Below are 18,255 nucleotides of genomic sequence, written 5' to 3'. Positions count from 1 at the left end.
ATTATTTTGGACAAGAAAATATCCCACCAGCTCCAGTCGCTGCCGTTTGAACTCCCAAACCCAGGCCCGTGGGCCATGTTCCCGATGATGATTCCCATGGTATCGCATCACGTCGTCACGTTTGACTGGTGTATATATGGACTTCGAGAACGCCAAAAGAAGAAAACCAGCGCCGAAACACGAGCTCAATCTCAGAGCGCAAGACCACTGCCGTCACCGGTCCAGCGGTAGAGAGCGAGCACTTCCCGTCTACGTTGCTGCTGTTCGCCAAAGTCCTCGGGTAGGCGCCCGCGAACCTGCGCGAGAGCCGAGCGCATGACTTTGCGGAAGGTTCTCTGTAGCAAAAATGGCATTAGCATTTCGATGTCCGATCCAGAAGGAATTTCGTTACAGAAGCCTACCTGATACTCGGTATTGAGCGTCACAACGCAAGCTTCATGCGCCCGAACTATAGTCTCACACGCCCGGACCACACTTGGACTTGCGTCACCTTGTAATTTGTCCGCAGTCAAGAGCAGTAAGAAGCTGCCCTGCAAAAGATAGATTCCGAAGAAGAACGGCATGAAGCTGAGATCCGGGTCATATTCCAGAATGTCCGCAGCGGCCTCGGCGGCGCCGACCGCATGGCCCATTGCCGCAACAAATGATTCGGAAGAAATCCAGAGATCGTTGTCATCAAGCAGATTGATCGGATCCCATTTGCCTGCCAAGAGAATATGAAGAACATGCATGATATGTGTTCCATAGGCGACCACCATCTTGGTGTGCACAATTGACTCGTTCACGCGTGATTCGACTGTGCTGCTCGAGCGGCCCGAAGGACTCACATGGTTCAGATGAGACCCTTCCATAGCGGCCTCAGTCTCTGCCGCGCCCAGAGCGAGACTGCTAGTGTATCGCGTCTCGAATTCCTTGAGGCTCTGTGCATACACATCTAGTTGGCGCGCAATCTCGAGGACCTGCGTCTCGCACTCGGCACTGTTCCGAAAGGCAAGACCAAATCGTGGATGATTCCTAGCCTGCTGCAGGTCGACAATCTCTCCGAGAATCGTCATCAACGGGAGGAAGTACCCAAACATGCTATGGCCTGTACACTCTACTGGAGGGCCTGCCTGGCGATAAGTGGCGAACTCGCCGGCTTGCCACAAGTCGTCATTCATCGGTTGCAAGAGTCCCTCGCATTCCTTGTCTAGCAAGGTCAGAGGACGGTTGTAACAAAGCGCCAAATGACGATCCGTCGCGTAAAGTAACCACCAGAGACGTCGGCGTTCTTCTCGCTCCTCTTCGGTAATGTTGACGACAGTGCTTCCAGGGCCGTGTCCCATGGACGTGATGAGAGGCGGAGGATGTCGCTTTGAAAGATCGGTATCTGGGTCCCCGTCTCGCTCAGCATCAGGCCGTGGGTGAGAGGTGTTTGGCGGCAACTCGCGGCCGAGCTTCAACTCCCGCGCGAGAGACCACGCCGCTGTCCACCAACGCATACTGGCTGCTTTGTATTCGCTTGCAGAGATGACTGTCGCCAAATGGACGTAGGTGGCGACGTCGTCCACGGCTCCCGTAGCGCTGCTTTGAGCACCCAACTGATCCATCGAGACACCGAAGCCACCTAGAGCGACACCATTGATGACCATGTTTGCAGCGTAGTTGGGCGATGTTTCCCCGGGCGCAGGGCCGTGGATCAGCGGCCTGAGTAAACCGATAGTCAATTCGAGTAGCTTCTGGCAGACTCTGCCTCGCGCTGATGGAGGCGATGTGAGGAACGGGGCGTCGCTTGTCTGAGCTGCAACCCAGAGCATACTGGCCAGGAGGCCAGGTGTGCAGACTCTCGGTTTTGTAGGATGAAGGAAGGATTGCTTTCGGAAAATGTACCCAACCACATAGGGTGACTGGGGGGATAGGTGAGACGAGGAAGAGCTAGTGAAGTAGACGTCAAGGAGATCGCAGGCGAGTGACTGAGGAATAATAGACGCAATGTGAGGCAAGACAGGATGCAAAACGGGGTATCTCAATGTCGTAGAAAACGAGGCCATGCTGAAGGAAGGAAAATTCGCAGGAGATGGAGAAGGAAGTGGCAACCAGCCGGGCGACTGAGCTGGCGGGGAGAGCCCAAGAAACGAATTTGGTGGATTTTCTGTAGAGCTACCGAGTCGGAAGTGGCTGATCGAGGTTGAGTGTGGCTCCTGTGGATTCATGAGCGAATATGCACCGTCATTGTACCCGCCGTTGTATCTGTGAGGGGGCAGAATGGATGCCGGGGAGCGAGGGTTCGTATGCGAGCTATGTAGCATATGCAGTGACTGGAGTTCTGGTACAGGCATTGAAGGTCGGCTCGAGTCGTTCAACCCGTTGTAACCATTAAGAGGCAAGCCTTCCAGGCCACCGCCCATAGACGGCTGAGAATGGGGTGGAATATGCTGGGAATTCTGCATCCCGACCATGCCCGATGCTTCAGAGTGCTGTGCCGAGCCATTCAGATTCCGAGGGGCGTCGAAAGCCGGGTCATATCTTCCATTGAGCGTCGGTCGCCTATCTGGGGAAGTGTGTCCTCCGGCCATTGCTGCGTCTTCCTTGCCTGAATTGCCATTCGGCTGTCCGGCAGTCGTGGCGGCCGCGGCCGCTGCGGCGAGGTCCTTCTTTGAAGCCTTTCCACGCTTCTTCCGTTCTCGCGCGTATTCGCAGGTCAACCCGAATTCTGCTCACTTCTGTTAGTATGGCACGACCCGCAGGTACAAATTTTGGGAAGGTGTTGGGGACACTACCGATGCAATGGGCACAGGGGTTCTGCCCGTCGCATTTAGTGCGTAACTGATTGCACTGGTCACAAGCGCGACTGATTCTCCGTCGAACAGGAGCCGAGGCCGAGTTTTTCCTGATCGTGGACCGAGCCTCGACGAGGGGATCTCGCTGCGAAGGATTTTTGAAGCTGGGGATTGAATGGTTGTTGTGATGATTGTCATTATCGACCTGATACTGTTCTTTGGGTTTTCCCGTAGAGTCTGTAGTATCGCTGGCGCCTGCAGCTTCTCGCGACAATTGCAGCTGCTCCAGCGCATACTGCGAACCCTCTGCCAGGGTGTCGAGCCCGGAAGTTTGAGGTTGTGCCATTCGATTTGAAGAAAGACTGGAAGAAAATGGAGAATAGGAATGAGGAAAATGCTGAACTGAGGTTGTTGACATCCTCACGGGTGAAGCAGAGCAATCGGCCTATCTACAGACATAGAGACGGAGAGAGGACGCAGCAGAAACCTGGAGATGTGGAGAAATTCAAGGGCCCTAAAGGCCCCAGAAGTCGTCGGAAAACGAAAATAGCGTGTTGAGAGCAATCGGATCGGCAGGATTACCACTTGATAAACTGACCAGCAGCGCTGACCGTTGAAAAACAGTCGCGCGGGGAGAGATGAAGAGGGGAAGAAGGTACCGAATCAGCAGAATCAAGAGTTCATTGCCGAAAGACCACCAGACCCTGATGTGAGAGTAGAATAATAATAATAATGGCAAAGTCAGGGAGAGAGAGGAGTCGGCTCGGAGGAGAAATAGTAGAAAAAGTATTATTAACGGACGGAGTAGAAACGAATCAAGCGACAGAAAGCAGCTAACTAACAAGATCCCAGTTAGTCCAGTGCCAGTCAGACTGGCAAAGGAAGGATCAGCTCTATAGCGCTTCCTGAGGGAAGAGGTCACCGAGGCGGAAAAGGCACTAAGAACCACGAGGGCAAAAAGCAAAGACGGAGAAAAACGAGCAAGAAAAGTAGAAGTGAAGGGAAGGGAAGAAACGTTGAAACTGAATAATAATAGAAAATAATGAATGGGGGAGGGGAGAGAGACACTAGACTAGAGAGCCCCAGGCTGGGATGTTCCGGGGATGTAGACGAATCGAGTATGGAACCACCAACTAAGGGAAATGCCTTTTGCCTGGGTCGTGTTTAGCGAGGAGAACTAGAACTGGAACGGGCCACAGCTCGAGCTGGTCGGCAGTGGGGAAGACGAACGTGCAAATCTTGGTTAGATACTCCGTACTTGCTGTGCTTATTATTAGCCAGTCAGCGAGGGGAAATCTGAAGTGAAGGGTGATGAGGAGAGTTTCATCTTGGGGAAGACAAGTTCTTAGACTAGATGAGGAGTGAGTTTGATGCTGCTGTGTAGACCCTTAGTATCGACATTAATTCCAGGATGAAATTTCCACACCGGCCAGAAGGGAAAAAAGGCGGGGAAACCGAGAGGGAGGTCTTAGTACGGAGTAGTACTTAGCCTACTTCGGAGACGGAGTACTCTGTAGTCATCGGCCTGCTCAGTCCTTTCCATGGTCATGTTCTCTTCGGACGGGTCTCCGGGTCGTCAGAACAATCACTACAGTACCAGTACCAGAGTTTTATTCAAAATAGAGATGGTACCGAGGATGGCACAATTATTTGCTTGACCGATGAGTAGCAGCTGTCGAAGGCACAATAACTTACCCTTACCACAGGTAGGTATGATCATAATAATACTACACCGACTGATCCCCTGGTAAATACGAGACCTACATAGTCACAAAATCACAAGCTCCTACTCCGAACTTCGCTTAGAAGGGGCCCGAACTTAATCGACGATGATCACAGAAAAGCGTAAAGTACGTAGATACTATGGCAGATGGTCTCCATCATTCCTCAAATTTTGCCCCAGATTTCAGCGATTCAGACAAAAACAGTAGCAAAGCCCAACGATAATGTCAGAACGACGCATCGACCAGCTCTAACCTCTGTACCTTGCCTAACCTCCTTAGGTACTTGCAAATTCTCCAGGTGCCTGAAATCCGTTCCAGCCAATCCTCTTCTCCCCGATGCAGATTGCATGCATTACCCCGTGGAGTTTCTGCTGTAGGGTGTAAGCACCCCAGGTCAGGAGACATCCATAGACATCTATCCCCCTGTCCTCCAGCACAAATCAAATGGATAACCCAAGCAAAGAGGACGATCTGTCCTTATTCAGAGAAGGAGGATGGATGGACTCCGAGACCATTTGCAGTCGCCACAATCACATTTATTCCAATTGCATTTGCATTTTTCATTTTGTTTTTCTCGTCGACTCCAGGTCCTCTCCATTACTCCGTAGTGTGAGCTAGACCCTGGACGACATCCATGGACTATGCATACCCCCCCAGACGCGCTACTTTGTACAATTGCCGGACTGCACGTCGCCACTGCACAGTCCTTAACCTGGCCAAAGTCTTCCGTGCAGTACAGCAGGATACGGAATCCATCCAATCCAGGAATCATTTCAGATCAAATCAAACTAAATCAGACTACCGTAGTCCGTACTGCGTAACCTGTGGCCTTACGATGAAGGGTAATTGTTGAAGCGTTCTCAATGCTTTGCAAGCCACGTAATTACCTCATGCGTACTGAGCCCTGGTGTCGCCGAGTTGTCCAAGGCCAATAAATCTCTCGGTACAAGAATAAGGCAATGTCCTCTGCATAACCTCAACCATCAACGAGCCATGGACCTTTGCTCTTCTGCCCTGGGTATACGGATACCCCAGGCCAAACTCAAAATCCTCCCTGGTGGCGTTCGTATTCTGCCTAAATGACCCCTAGTGCTGCCAAGGTTGACACGACATCGCATCCCATCCATTTCCGTATTGAGATAGTACACACCATTGTCACCTTGGTCTTTCGTACGCTGTCAGAAGAAGAGATGGGTGACGATGACAAATGCATATTGATATATACAAGCAATAGCTTTCCAGTTCATACTGTACATCTTTCCCCATCATAATGCGGGCATCCATGAGATAATATACAAAGAATAAGATGAAAAGGGGGAGAGGTGCACGCCACAGATAAATGTACATCGGGATATCACAATCAAATGATAATCAGCTCTCAGCATATGCAGGGGAACACAAAATGAGCAAACGCCGTCAATAAGCGCAAAGAGATCAGCCCTCCCCATTGCTCTTTTTGCTTGCCTTGCTTTTAGTTTCATGAAATCAAACACCACCCAACGCCAGCCCAATGCGTAAAACTCCTGACAAGCCACAAACACAGAGGTCTATGAAAAGAAATACTGGCTGTCTCGGATCCGTGTTAGATCCCAGGCACCCTTGGTGGGAACGTCGCGGAACCGCAGGGGTAGCCAGAGCCACACATGCTGCCGCGCCGCCTTTTTCTTCTTCTTTCCTGCACCGTCTTCTGCCACCACTTCATCCTCCAGTTCGGCCCCAGTGGCTTTATCCGCCTCGCCGGTCCTCGGTTCCAGGTCCTGAAAGTCCGAAAACAAACTCTCGATCGCAGGATCCGATGTGTCAATCCCTAGTCCCGGCGTCTTCCGCTCCGCCGCGGCCAGGTCCTCCGGGATATGTCCGACCGCTGATTCACCGAGCGAGCTGGCAATCGCCAGATCTTTATCGGTTCCACCAAGCTGCTCGAAGACGCTGCCAGCCGTGACCATGGCGCGACCCTGCGCTTGCAACTCTGGATCGTCTGACTTCAAAAGCTGCTGTCTCCTGTACTCGTCCAAAAGCTCCTGGACTTTTCCCGACTTCTTCTTCTCGCTTTTCCGCAGGGCACGAATCGCACGTCCTATCTTCGTGCTCGCGTCAACCTTCGCAAGGAACAGATTCTGTCCATACCGAACCTGAAACTCCGAAGCGAGTCTCCTGACGATATCGTCCGAGTGCATACGGACGAAGGCTTCCCGAAGAATCTGGTTCATGGCGTCAACATCACACGCGTGCGTCCAGAAAGAATCGTGAACCGCAGAAAACGTCAACCCGGCTTGGCTGCAGGCGTTCGCAGACATGATCATGTGAGTGGCATCAAGAGAGTGGATGAAATTTGGCGGGAAAGCTTGTAACTGTTTGCGCTTCGAAACTACGTCTTCCGAATTAGTATCGACGATACTGAGATCCTGAAGAGTTGTCGTGATACGCCGAGCCTTTCGCACACGGTACGGCTGGACCACAGGCAGTCCCAGGGGCGTGGTCCAGATGACTGTAGACCTAAATCTMTCAGCCGGATCCTTCAGCTTCGCTGCGGATCCACCAGAAGAGGAAGAAGGCGTCAACGCCTCCTTCGCAATTTGCTCAATCTGTTCGGGGGACAGTGACGTTGTGATACGACTTGCGCAGTCTCCAAGCCAGTGCTGGATCTCATGCGCCCCGTTGAACATCGTACCCAAAGCTTCAAAGATTTTCCGAGCAATGTACAAAGAACCATGCTTTTTGTCGTCGTAAGACAGGTCGGGGTAATGGTCGATAAGCTGCTTGCGGACCTGTCTCATGGCTCCCATGAAAGTGACACCATACACATTGGTCATGACTGTCTGCTTTACAATCTTTCTTGTAATTCTTCCGTCGAGGATCTTAGCGATAGGGTGACCCTGGGCCGCCTCCCGCGCGACTTCTTGTTTGACGAACTCGGCAACACCGGTATAGACGTCGGACGGGCGATCGGATGGTTCGAGATTGACCTGCTGGGCACCGACGCTATCACCTCCAAGTGCCGCGTAATGCTGTAATCCATTGCACGAACCATCCTGGTGAATAGGCAAGCGTGATGGGTACTGGGTCGGATCCGGATGGCGAAGGGCGTTTCTTAATTCACAACAGGCAGCTAAACATTGCCAGGGGTCTTCCGCCTTGAGCCACCAGCGTCTGCCGTGAAGACCCTTGTCCGCCGAGTCAAGCACATCGTCCAAATGATCCATGGTAAATTGTTCACGCTCAGACATGCTAGCCTTGTCAAAACCCGAAAGATTCGCAATCTGAATCTTCAACCATCTCAAACCACTGGCACCCAATGGCTTCGCCTCGCTAAACAGCAGAAGACCTCTGGAGTTGTCTGCACCCATTTGGTTAAGATACGGGGGAAGTGGGTAAGCACGACCGCGGAAATCCATGTTATGCGGGAGGTAGAAGGTGACATTTCTGTACGCACGAGCGAGTTCCATTTGGAAATTCTGGAAACACCGCATCGAGTGCAATCCAGATCTCCTGTTTTCAACTTCGCGTACCAGAGCATCCCATTCCTTTTCAGCGTGATATCCCGCTTCGGGAGCTGGCTTGGGCGGAAGTGGTAGGTCGGGTTCTAGAGGAGCAAGGTTTGCGATCGCCTCTCCAGAATTCCATGCTTCGAGCATAACGTTGAGGACGTCGCGATTAATGGTCCACCCTGTGCTGCCAAGATTATCCAAGCCCCGGCGAATATCCTCAAGGCCATTGTTTTCCAAGGCAGTCTTGATGTACGTCGGTTGAAGACTTTCACCAGGTGTCGTTCGCACAATATCGGATTGATACAACAGGAAGCCCCCGTCCTTCATACCCTTCCAGGGTCGGGGTTTGCAGACCATGGGTAAGTGCCGACCGAGCAGATCGGCAGTCGGTTCTTTGGCGATAATCTGGACAACTGCTGGATGAAGGTGGAGGTAGCCAGTACGCCTTCCCCAGGTGATCTGATAAGCATGTTGGAATGCGGGTTGCATCGTGACCATTTTCTTCTTGGTTTCGGGATCTTCCATGGTCACTGGTGCCTTACCGACCTCGAATAGCAGGCTCATCAATACTGCGCCGATTTTTGCAGTCACTCGTGGCGACCACATGATCGTTGCATCGTCCTGCTGCATCTTCTGAACGATCGCATGCCATTTGGCACGACCGTCCTTCTTCTTGCGTCCMGCGAGGAGTTCCTTCAGTGCCTTGAGTCGCCGAGAATCTGCGCCTGCTTCGTTTTTGAGGGCAGCCTCCGCTATCAATTCGTCCTGGAGATCTTTACCAATCGTCGAAACAACCGCAGAAACCTTCAAACCCTTTTCCATTCCACCGCGGCTGAAAGTCGACATAACAGCCAGAATGGTGAGCGCTGCCAAAGTGTCCGTATCCAGACATCGCAAGTACACACCATATTCGCAACGCTCTTTCTGCTCAAGAGTGCGAATGGGATTCGCCTCCGCTTCAGCAACAAGCTCAAGTTCTTCCTTGATTCTAGCAACGAGGCTAGAGTGCCACTGAGTCATAATGGACCCTAATTTCTTCCCACCAGCGGTGGCATCAAGGCCCAATTTCTGTCTGTCATCGAACTCCTGGCGCCAACGATCCATAGCAGACCGTATCGAGTCAGCCTCCAGTTGACGCTGTCTGAGTTCGTCATAAACCTGCTTCTGTTCGGGGTCGGTGGGCACAGAGGAACTAGATTCGCTCAAAAAGAGGGAGAGAGATTGTTTGAGGGAGGACAGTCCGAGACCCTTTTGCTCAACGGGTCTAACTTCCGCCAAATCGTCCATCTGGGAGCTGACGGTGACAGCGGGTGCGGGTTCGGATCCAATACTGCCGATGGCAACGCGTTGAAGGTCAGATGAGCAGATCTAATGCAACCCGAAGAATTAGTAACTAAAATCGACGCAGAGCACCGTAATTAGATGTAAAGTACGAACCTCTGAGAGTTCTCCAAGCTCCAATTCCGACAGAACAGGGACTGCCAGTACCTCCTCCTCAATATTATCCTTCTTGGCGAATTGCCAATATCTTCGCACTGCTCTGTCTCGCTTCGAGCCATGAAGCATGCGAAGTGCCATTCGTATCATAATTGCATATGTCGTCGCGTCCGGTTTCACGCCCCCGTTGGGCATATCAAGCTCAAACCACCGCTGCATCGGCAGCACCATATTATGCTGCCTTGTAACAATCATGTGCGACACCATCTTTTCCAAATAGCGATTGTGAATAGCCAAGTACTCCGAGGAACCGACAGGGTAATGTTGTCCCAATCGATTAATGAGCGTAGCAGCCCGATCAAAGCGTCCAACTTTCAGAGAGACATCCAGATTGGCCAGCATTTCATCCTCGTCGCCGCCGATCCCTCTCACCTTCCGTAATACTTTGGGTTTCGTTTGTAATGACTCGCCCACAATGATCAGTGACGACGGATCGAGTTCTTTAGCAGGTGGCGAAGGGAACAGATGAGACCACTGCTGTGACGGGTCATAGAAGTTCTCTGGCGCATAAAGCGAGTCGTCGAATGATACGTAGGATCCTTGATCGATTGCAGACTGATCGGCGGCAGTGGCAAGAGTTCGATTGGACTGAAACGAAGGTCGACGAGATTGTTCCTGTGGAGTGGTCACGGATGGACTTGCCAGCAATGTTGGTTTGCTGGAGTTAGCATGAAATCGCAGCGCTGCCACCGATGGCAGTAGACGGCGTCCATTCGATCGCCGCAACAGGCCGATGGCATTTTTCTGGCGAGCGACTCGAGACAGCATGATGCACGAACACGCTAAACGAACAGACAGACAATGAATAAATTATAAGGTAGTAAATCAAAAGATAGAAGGGAAAGGGAATGGCGTATACGATTAATGGCAAGTAAAGCGCAGATTCATTGGAGACGGGGAGGAAGGCCTGAGGAACGAAAAAATCAGACCAGATAGGAGAAAAGCGACTCTGCCAGGCGGAATGGGACAATCCGAACTGACAAGCCGTCCTGCAGCTCTTCACCGATAAAATGGAAGAACGACAGGAAGAGGAATTGAATTATGGGATGAGGGAAGGAGGATGAAAATCTGCAAAGTAGCAGAACAAACTGTCGGCCTCCAGGAACACGGGAACCTGGGAGAGAAGAAAAATACGGACTATTCCTAATCAGTTGGAGCGATGGGCGATAAGGCACGTGAGCTGCTACTTGTATAGTTTTTAGAGCTTCCTGATTGGTTGGACTAAGGTGGCGAAGATGGGTTCTATGGAGCCTTTTCAAAGGGGAGCATCTTCGATTAAGAAATCATCTATAGATTAGCCACGATGTTATTGTCCGTTAGGGTTCTTTTGATCTCTTTCGAATAATGTCGGCTCGTCTGTCGTTGCGATGGGAGCAATTGGCTATTTCCTGTTCTTTTCATGGAGTTATCCTCAGCGAAACTGCATGAGAAAGGGAATGATGGAAGAGTGTCTATACGATTGGTAGTTACTAGCTGGCTCGAGGTGTTTGGCCTTAATGAGCTCGAAAAAGCACTGGCTAGAATGGTCGAGTTCTCCTAATTAAAAAGTTCGGGACATAGAATAGCTGTAGTCACTCCATGAGCCATAGTGTCTAGGTTCTACAAGTGCAATATCTATACATCGTGGCAATTCGTACATTGATTCATTTCAAATGCAATATCGACGCTCACCCTTGCGAATTGACTCCGACGGAGCCAGCTTCTTCCTTTTGCCTCTTCCGGTTCTGCTTCATCGCCCAACCCGTCATGTCTGGTCGAGCTGGGTCGATACGTGGTGCGCTCATCCTGTCCAGATAGTCTTCGCTATCAATGGCCGCCTCAAGCTGCGGAACATTCTCCAGGTCCTGCTGGATCATATAGCTTTCGTACGTCTGCCATGCGTCCTCGGTCTGGTTGTTGAAAATATGTTAGCACAGCTGGCCTCTCACTATACACAGCAGCCGAAAAGACGAACCTCTGCATCCACCCATTCATAGGTAGTCCACTTCTCATCTTGCATCTTCTTAAGCAGTTCCAGGTTGCCCGCAACCATGGCCGCTTCCGCATCCTCGGCCGCTTTGATCTTCACATCAATAGTGCGAGCCTCAGTCTGCTCGTCCTCGCCTTCTTTCCGGGCCTTACCCCTCCCCTTCGCAGGTATCTCATCCAAGGCATCGATATGATGAAGCTGAGGGTGCAACTGCACGACAGCAGAGACAGGAGACAGGTGCAAATTCTCTGCAAACCCCACGTCAGCGATTCTTCTTCATTGCAAACGCACATGAAAGAAAGGGGGACACCCACGTCCACGGAACGCCGCAAGCATGTATACCGGATCCCCATCCTCAGGACCCTTAATTCGCCCTCCAAGGGTCTGCACCCGCATAATATCAGACCCGTCCTTACTATCCACCCCGCCCATTTCCACATCAACGTTCCCCTCCATTTTCACCTTCCCACCGCCCGCAGCGGCGCCCGAGCTGAACCCGCCAGCCAAGCCGTATGAGCCTCCATCCCGGGCGCTGCGGGACCTCCTCATGGCATCACCGTATCGCAGGCCTTTACTGACATCGTAGTTCACCCGTGTCTGGATCGGCACATCAACCTCCACGAGACCCGTGTTCGGTTTCAATCGGAAGGCAGTTGGTTTCTGTTCATGGCTCTCGTCATAGGGGTGTTCGGCAGATCGGTCTAAGTATTGGAGGACGAATCTGGAGATCTCAGAGTCGGTGAGGTAAACATCGTAGGATGCGATGACAGGATCCGAGTCGTCCATGAGGGGTTAAATTTGGCGGGTCAAATTTCCAAAAGGATCAACGACTGAGTTCCCGGTCACTGCGGAAACGAAGAGTGATCTGTCCAGGGACCTTGATCAGACTATAGAAGAATAAAACGATTGAGCGGCTTCTGCTTGGATGGCTGGAATTCCTGATCTGCAGCTTTCTACATTTGGAGAAGCTTGCAGAGTAAATGCAGGATAAGCGGCAGAAATTAAATTTTGGTAATACACCGCCTACCCTATGAAGCGTAGGCTCCTGTGATTGATAAGGGCCCCTATCCAAGAGAGGCAATAGATACAAGCTTTGATGGCCAGTTACGAAAGGGACTCGTGACTCATTAGTTGTTTACGCCAAAGGACGCAATTAAGGATGTATTTGATCTAAATGCCATGCAAAAATCAATGAAAGGTTTATCTGCGGGCATGACGAGCATATCTCGGAGTGGGACATTTATCATCAAAGGTAAAATCACAACGAGTACGTGTCCTGTTATTCAACAAGAATATTAAGCGTAACTTTTCATCATCGTTCACTCTTCATCCTCTTCAGCAACCTTTAGATGAGGTTAGTAACTACTCAGAAGCCTTAAGAATAGTGAGTGATAGGTCAACATACCCCTTCGTGGAAGTTGGTGCCATCCGTGGTCTTCTGGTTGACGCCAGCCCGGATACACCAGTCTCCGAAGCGCTCCGGAGTCTCACCGTCAGTGTTGCGCTCAAGCGCGTACCGCTTGAGCAGACCCTTCATGATATCGAGGATCTCATCCTCCTTAATTGACTGGCGGTACAACTTGTTAAGACGCTGTCCGTGGTAACCACCGCCAAGGTACATGTTGTAAGCACCATAGGCCTTGCCAACGAAGGCGACCTCGGCGAGCCAGGGCCTGGCGCAACCATTCGGGCAACCGGTCATACGCATGACAATGCTGTCACGGGCCAAGCCAACTTCTTCAAGGGTCGACTCCAGCTTAGAGATCAGCACAGGAAGGTAGCGCTCAGACTCGGCCATGGCCAGACCACATGTGGGGAACGCGACACAAGCAGAGGAAGACAGACGCAGACCGCTGAAGGAAGTGTTGTCGAGCTTGTGCTTGGCCATTACCTCCTTGACAACAGGCAAGTCCTCATCTTTGATGTTGGAGAGGATCAGATGCTGATTACCGGTAAGACGGAACTCGCCCTTGTCGAGCTTGGCCAATTCACGTAAGCCCGAACGCATAGTGAACTCAGCTGTGTCCTCGATACGTCCGTTCTCGATGAAAAATGTGAAGTGGTTCAAGCCAGTCTCATCCTTCTGCCAGCCAAAAGTGTCGACGTTGGAAGTAAAGTTGAACGGGCGGGGCTCGGCAAAACGCAATCCATCGGGAAGGAGAGCCTCCACCTTGCCCTTGAAGGTCTCAACACCCATGTCGTCAATGGTGTACTTGAGACGAGCGTGCTTACGGTTCTTGCGGTCACCGAAGTCCCGCTGAACGAGCATGATCTTCTCACAGACAATGTGAGCCTGATCAGCTGGCACGTAACCAAACATACGACCAGTCTGAGGGTAAGTCTTCTTGTTGTTGTGAGTTGCACCCATACCACCACCAGCGAGGATATTGAAGCCCTCAAGATGTCCATCAGCACCCTTGATGGCGATCAGACCAATGTCGTGCGCATAGACATCAGTATCGTTGTGAGGGGGGATAGCGATAGTGATCTTGAACTTCCGAGGAAGGTAGGTGGGACCGTACAGGGGCTCGTGGTCCTGAACGGCATCTCCAGCCACTTGAACCTTGTTGTCGTCATCATCCTTCAGCCAAATCTCATGATAGGCAGTGGTGGAAGGAAGCAGGTGGTCGCTAATCTTCTTAGCGACTGCGTGAGTTTCGCGGTGGAAGTAGGAAATCTCGGGCAGAGAACTGCACATGACGTTACGGTTGACATCACCGCAAGCGGCAATAGTTGTCATGAGCGCCTTGTTGATGGCACGCATGGCAGAGCGAAGGTTGCGCTTAATGACACCGTGGAACTGGAAGGTTTGTCTTGTGGTGAGCTTCATGGTCTCGTTGCCGTACGCGCTGCTGATGTCGTCCATCTGAATCCATTGCAGAGGAGTAGCAACACCACCAGGAAGCCGGCAACGGATCATGAAGCTGTAGGCTGGCTCAAGACCCTGAGCCTTACGCTCATCACGGACATCACGATCATCCTGCATGTAGGTGCCGTGGAACTTGGTCAACTGTTGGTCACTAGCGGAAATGGCACCAGTGGTCTCATCCAACAAGCCCTCTGCAATGGTACCGCGCAGGTAGTTAGACTGGATCTTGATGTCTTCGTTGGTCAGGGGCGCGGGCTCCTCGGGTAGACCTTCAACCTTGTCGACACCGAGAGCTTGCCAAAGACGAGGCTCCCACTCAGAATAGCCGGTTTGGTAAGCATCTGGGTCCTGGTCGTCGCCGAGACCAATATCCGTGAGCTTGCGGCCTCCAAGAAAAGCGATACGAGCGTCGAGATCCTTGGCAGGCTTGTTGTAGTAGATCTTATCCTCCTTGCGAGGCCAGTAGTGGCTGTCACCAAGACCGAAGACAGAGTAGTTGATCGTGGAGAGATCCAAATCACCAGAGTTCTTGATGACTTCCCAAAGGCTGCGGCCGTTCTGAGGGAATTCACCCTGGCCAGCAGTACTGGTAATGAAAACCACATTCTCCTCTGTCGCAAGATCCTCAGCTGGGTAATCATCCATGGCCATGACCATGGTCTTCAACCCTCTAGCGCGACCCCGGTTTCCGAGGCGCTTGGCGAGGTTTTGAGCGTTACCGCCATCGGAAGCGAAGAGGATTGTCAAAGGCGCTCCGAAAAGACCCTCAAGCAGCTGCTCATACGACTCCTTGGCCTTACGCTTCTGCTGGGCGCGGACTTCAGTGCCGTATGATTCGGAGAGGACAGCAGAGAACTTGGGCTTCCGGTTCATGAGCTGCGTGAGTTGGTTATCTCTGCGTAGGAACTCCTCGAGCTCCCGCCGGAGACGGTCGGAGTCGAGAGTGAACTTGGGTTCGCCTTTCGCCTCGTTCTCGGGGTTCCAGCGGTACAAAGGCCAGTATCCAAGGTCAATGGCCTTTTTGGTTTCTTGAAGAACAGTGAGAGCAGAGTCATTTTCCTGGTGGTAAGGCAGATAGGCGACGACGACGGAAGGGCCCCTGAATTGCTCGGCCTCGGCCATTGCCTGGAGAACTTGGGTGTAGGAGCCATAAACGGCAACGGAGGCGACGTAAGCATTGCCAAAGTTCATAGCATACAATCCGATATCCTTCTTTCTGCGAGTCGGGTCGGCAGCAGCACGCTCTGAGTAAGGTTGGGAGTCAATAATAAGCATGTTGACGTTCTCTCCGGAAGCGAGAACATGGTGTACACCAGAGTTGCCCAGGTCGTAAGCCCACGCGTCGGAACCGATGAGCCACTGGGATTCTTCAAAAAAGAGCTTCCTCGTCTCAAGGAGCTTTTTAGCTAGCTGAGACTCGTCCTTGGAGAGAGTCTCAATCACTTCCGAAGCCAGCTTGTTCGCCTTTGAAGCGTCTTTGACATTCAGCGCCCAATTAGACAACGTCGATTTGGAGGAATCGGAGGTGAAGTCAGTGGACTTTGAAGCTTCTTCGACCTCGCGGACGAAGCGCTGACGGCGCTCCTTCCTGGCGATCAGCGAACCGAATCCATATTCGGGGCTCGCCGCGATAGTGGAAGAAACGCCGGCATTCTGAGAGCCCAACTGATTGGCAATGTAAAGACGCTCAGCAAATAGTTGGTTCAGGATCTTCAGGTAGGCGTTCTCAACGTGAGGCTGTTCCAAGGAAGGCTCGGCGGCGGGAACCTTGGCGCTGCCGATCTCGAGATTCTGAATAGGAGAGGAAGAGTTCAAGTTATGGACGATACCGCGCAGTGCCTGAACTGCAGTAGAAGGCTCGACATATCCAAGTCTGTACCCAACAATTTGAGGGGTCGGCCTGCCAGCAGACGGGGTCAAGCTGGACAAGAGGTCCATGAATGACGGACCCCATTTGGTGGTCTTGCGAACTTGCTCCAGAACTGCAATCTTCTCGACAGAGCTCGGAATGGAATTCGCAATCTGGCCTCCGATCCAGGGACGGTAAAGGCGAGCAGTGACGAGTCCGATGTTCTCGAGCTCACTATTGGCTTCTGCCTTTGCAAGAACATCAACAAATACTCCGGTGGAGCCAAAGATGAAAATGGCCAACTTGGCATCCGAGGGACCAGTGTATTCAATTGCGCGGTAGGTGCGTCCGGTGCTCTGGGACAGAACCCTCCAGATCTGGGCGGTCCACTCGAAGATGTCGGCAGCGCTGACTGGACGGACCGAAGCGGCAGCGTCAACGGTTGTGGCGGCAGAGCTGGTGGCATGGCTGTCCGTGCTGCTATCTCTCCGTGACGATCCGACGGATGAGTTATCAACACTGAGGCTTGAGGGAGTCTGAGATGGCGGTGCGAGGGTGGAAGCAATGCCACCTTGGGCAGCGGAGCTCTCCGCAGCTTCCTCAGACACGGTGGCTACGCGACCGGAGTCGGCATATAGTGTCTGTGCTCCAGACTGGGACGCAGTGCTTCTGCCCAGGTTGAGCAGAGATCTAATAACGTCCACATTTTCTGCTGCAATGGCATCCTCGTTTGCGGAGTTGGCAGGATCAAAGAAATGAATGACACCCTTTCCGGATCTGTGTGCTAGAGCATGAGCGGTAATGGCAATATCCTGTGCCTCCTGGATTGTCTCCGAGTGCAAGAAAGTGAAGCCACACTGGCGTATCGAGCTGATGACGGAGTAATCTGGGAATGGGGAGGGCTCCAGGGCGACGTGAATGACGATTGGAGAGTTCGCTAAGCGGTAGAGGTGAGGAACCGATGAGAGCAAAACAGAGGAGCCGGTGACAACGGAAACTGCGTCGCCTGTTTGCAGTGGATGGAAAGCAGAAAGAAGAGGGTCTTCATTAGAGCGTAACGCTACCACCTGTCCACAGTGTCAATCCCAATTATGCGAAATCTCCATGACTGGGTATATCGCGAGTTCACTCACCTCAGGTGCAGATCTAGGGAGGATGCTACGAGCATTGCTCGCCTTCAGAGCCTTGAGGGGCTTTGAGAACAGAGAATCTGTCTGCAAAGATGGCTGAACAGAGAGGATGGTATCGCTGACAAGGTAGGCAACTCTCGCAGCTTTCGAACAATTAGCGATTGATCACGGGGAGAATGGTCCAAATGGAACATGACAATTCGCATGCACTGGAAAAGAAGACTAACCTGCTTCTGCAGCAGACGAAATGGATGCCATATCTGGTAGATGTGCACTGCGCTCTTCACTGCGCAGAAGGTGGGATGAACTATATGAGTAGAAAAAGTAGATATCACCGCATAGGGCGACTCCCACTCAATGCAACCTCGACAGAAGAACAAACAAAATATGCAGAAGGAAAAGAAAGGCACTCAAATTAGATTTAAGTAAAAGCCCTCCTAACTCCTTCACAATTATCTCCCAAAAAAAAAGCAGACAACGGGAGAAAAGGCACTGAGTACGCTATCCTCTCCGCCATCGGGGGTTGGATCATCAGCCTTCTGATTGGACTACGATCACGACATCGATGCAAACACTCTTCAGGCCTAGGAACAAACTTGCTGTTTTGGTTGAAGTGCGGGGCCCCCGTGACTGACAGCTCGAGCACGTCACTTTTCTTCGTCACGTTTTGAGGCCTTGGCGTCGGTGTTTGAATCGGTCACCGAGCTGAGGTTCTGACAAGAAGGATCAGTCACCCTTACTGGGGTTCTGTCCTTTCTGAAGCAGAGCTACTGTCAGGTTATCATATATCTAGTTTATACGACAGTAAAAGGAAGGTCTAATAGTGGAATTCCCTTGAGTAAGGGACTGAAACGCTGGGATTCTTATGGATGATTAACGGCCAGACCTTGCTTATTTGGMACTCTTCGCGGTTCCACAGCTACCAAGGTGCCCCAGGCCAGTCTTTCGGGCGAGAGCTCTGTATCATATC

At 51.8% G+C, this 18,255-nt stretch overlaps 4 protein-coding genes across 4 annotated transcripts; all 4 read right to left on the bottom strand.

The window, feature by feature from the left end:
* Nucleotides 1-191: 191 nt before the first annotated feature.
* xlnR (putative C6 transcription factor) lies at nucleotides 192-3,105 on the bottom strand (the record flags this gene model as incomplete). Its single annotated transcript, XM_043304033.1, has 3 exons — nucleotides 192-335; nucleotides 402-2,692; nucleotides 2,760-3,105. The coding sequence occupies 3 exons, from the start codon at nucleotides 3,103-3,105 to the stop codon at nucleotides 192-194; spliced, it is 2,781 nt and encodes a 926-aa protein (XP_043159968.1).
* Nucleotides 3,106-6,030: 2,925 nt separating this feature from the next.
* On the bottom strand, nucleotides 6,031-10,236 carry Asppvi_008151 (DNA-directed RNA polymerase; the record flags this gene model as incomplete). The annotated part of the gene is made up of 2 exons (XM_043304032.1): nucleotides 6,031-9,339; nucleotides 9,409-10,236. The coding sequence occupies 2 exons, from the start codon at nucleotides 10,234-10,236 to the stop codon at nucleotides 6,031-6,033; spliced, it is 4,137 nt and encodes a 1,378-aa protein (XP_043159967.1).
* An 899-nt stretch (nucleotides 10,237-11,135) lies between these two features.
* On the bottom strand, nucleotides 11,136-12,223 carry Asppvi_008150 (uncharacterized protein; the record flags this gene model as incomplete). The annotated part of the gene is made up of 3 exons (XM_043304031.1): nucleotides 11,136-11,357; nucleotides 11,423-11,685; nucleotides 11,752-12,223. 3 exons carry the CDS (start codon nucleotides 12,221-12,223, stop codon nucleotides 11,136-11,138), a joined length of 957 nt encoding a protein of 318 aa, XP_043159966.1.
* A 533-nt stretch (nucleotides 12,224-12,756) lies between these two features.
* Nucleotides 12,757-17,543, bottom strand: Asppvi_008149 (sulfite reductase (NADPH) subunit beta; the record flags this gene model as incomplete). The annotated part of the gene is made up of 4 exons (XM_043304030.1): nucleotides 12,757-12,780; nucleotides 12,843-17,222; nucleotides 17,289-17,428; nucleotides 17,513-17,543. The coding sequence occupies 4 exons, from the start codon at nucleotides 17,541-17,543 to the stop codon at nucleotides 12,757-12,759; spliced, it is 4,575 nt and encodes a 1,524-aa protein (XP_043159965.1).
* Between the last annotated feature and the right edge of the window lie 712 nt (nucleotides 17,544-18,255).

This window comes from Aspergillus pseudoviridinutans (assembly GCF_018340605.1).
Source record: "Aspergillus pseudoviridinutans IFM 55266 DNA, scaffold_5, whole genome shotgun sequence".
Lineage (NCBI taxonomy): Eukaryota > Fungi > Ascomycota > Eurotiomycetes > Eurotiales > Aspergillaceae > Aspergillus > Aspergillus pseudoviridinutans.
Note: the sequence above shows the minus strand (reverse complement) of the source record. Positions and strands in the feature narration are given on the sequence as shown.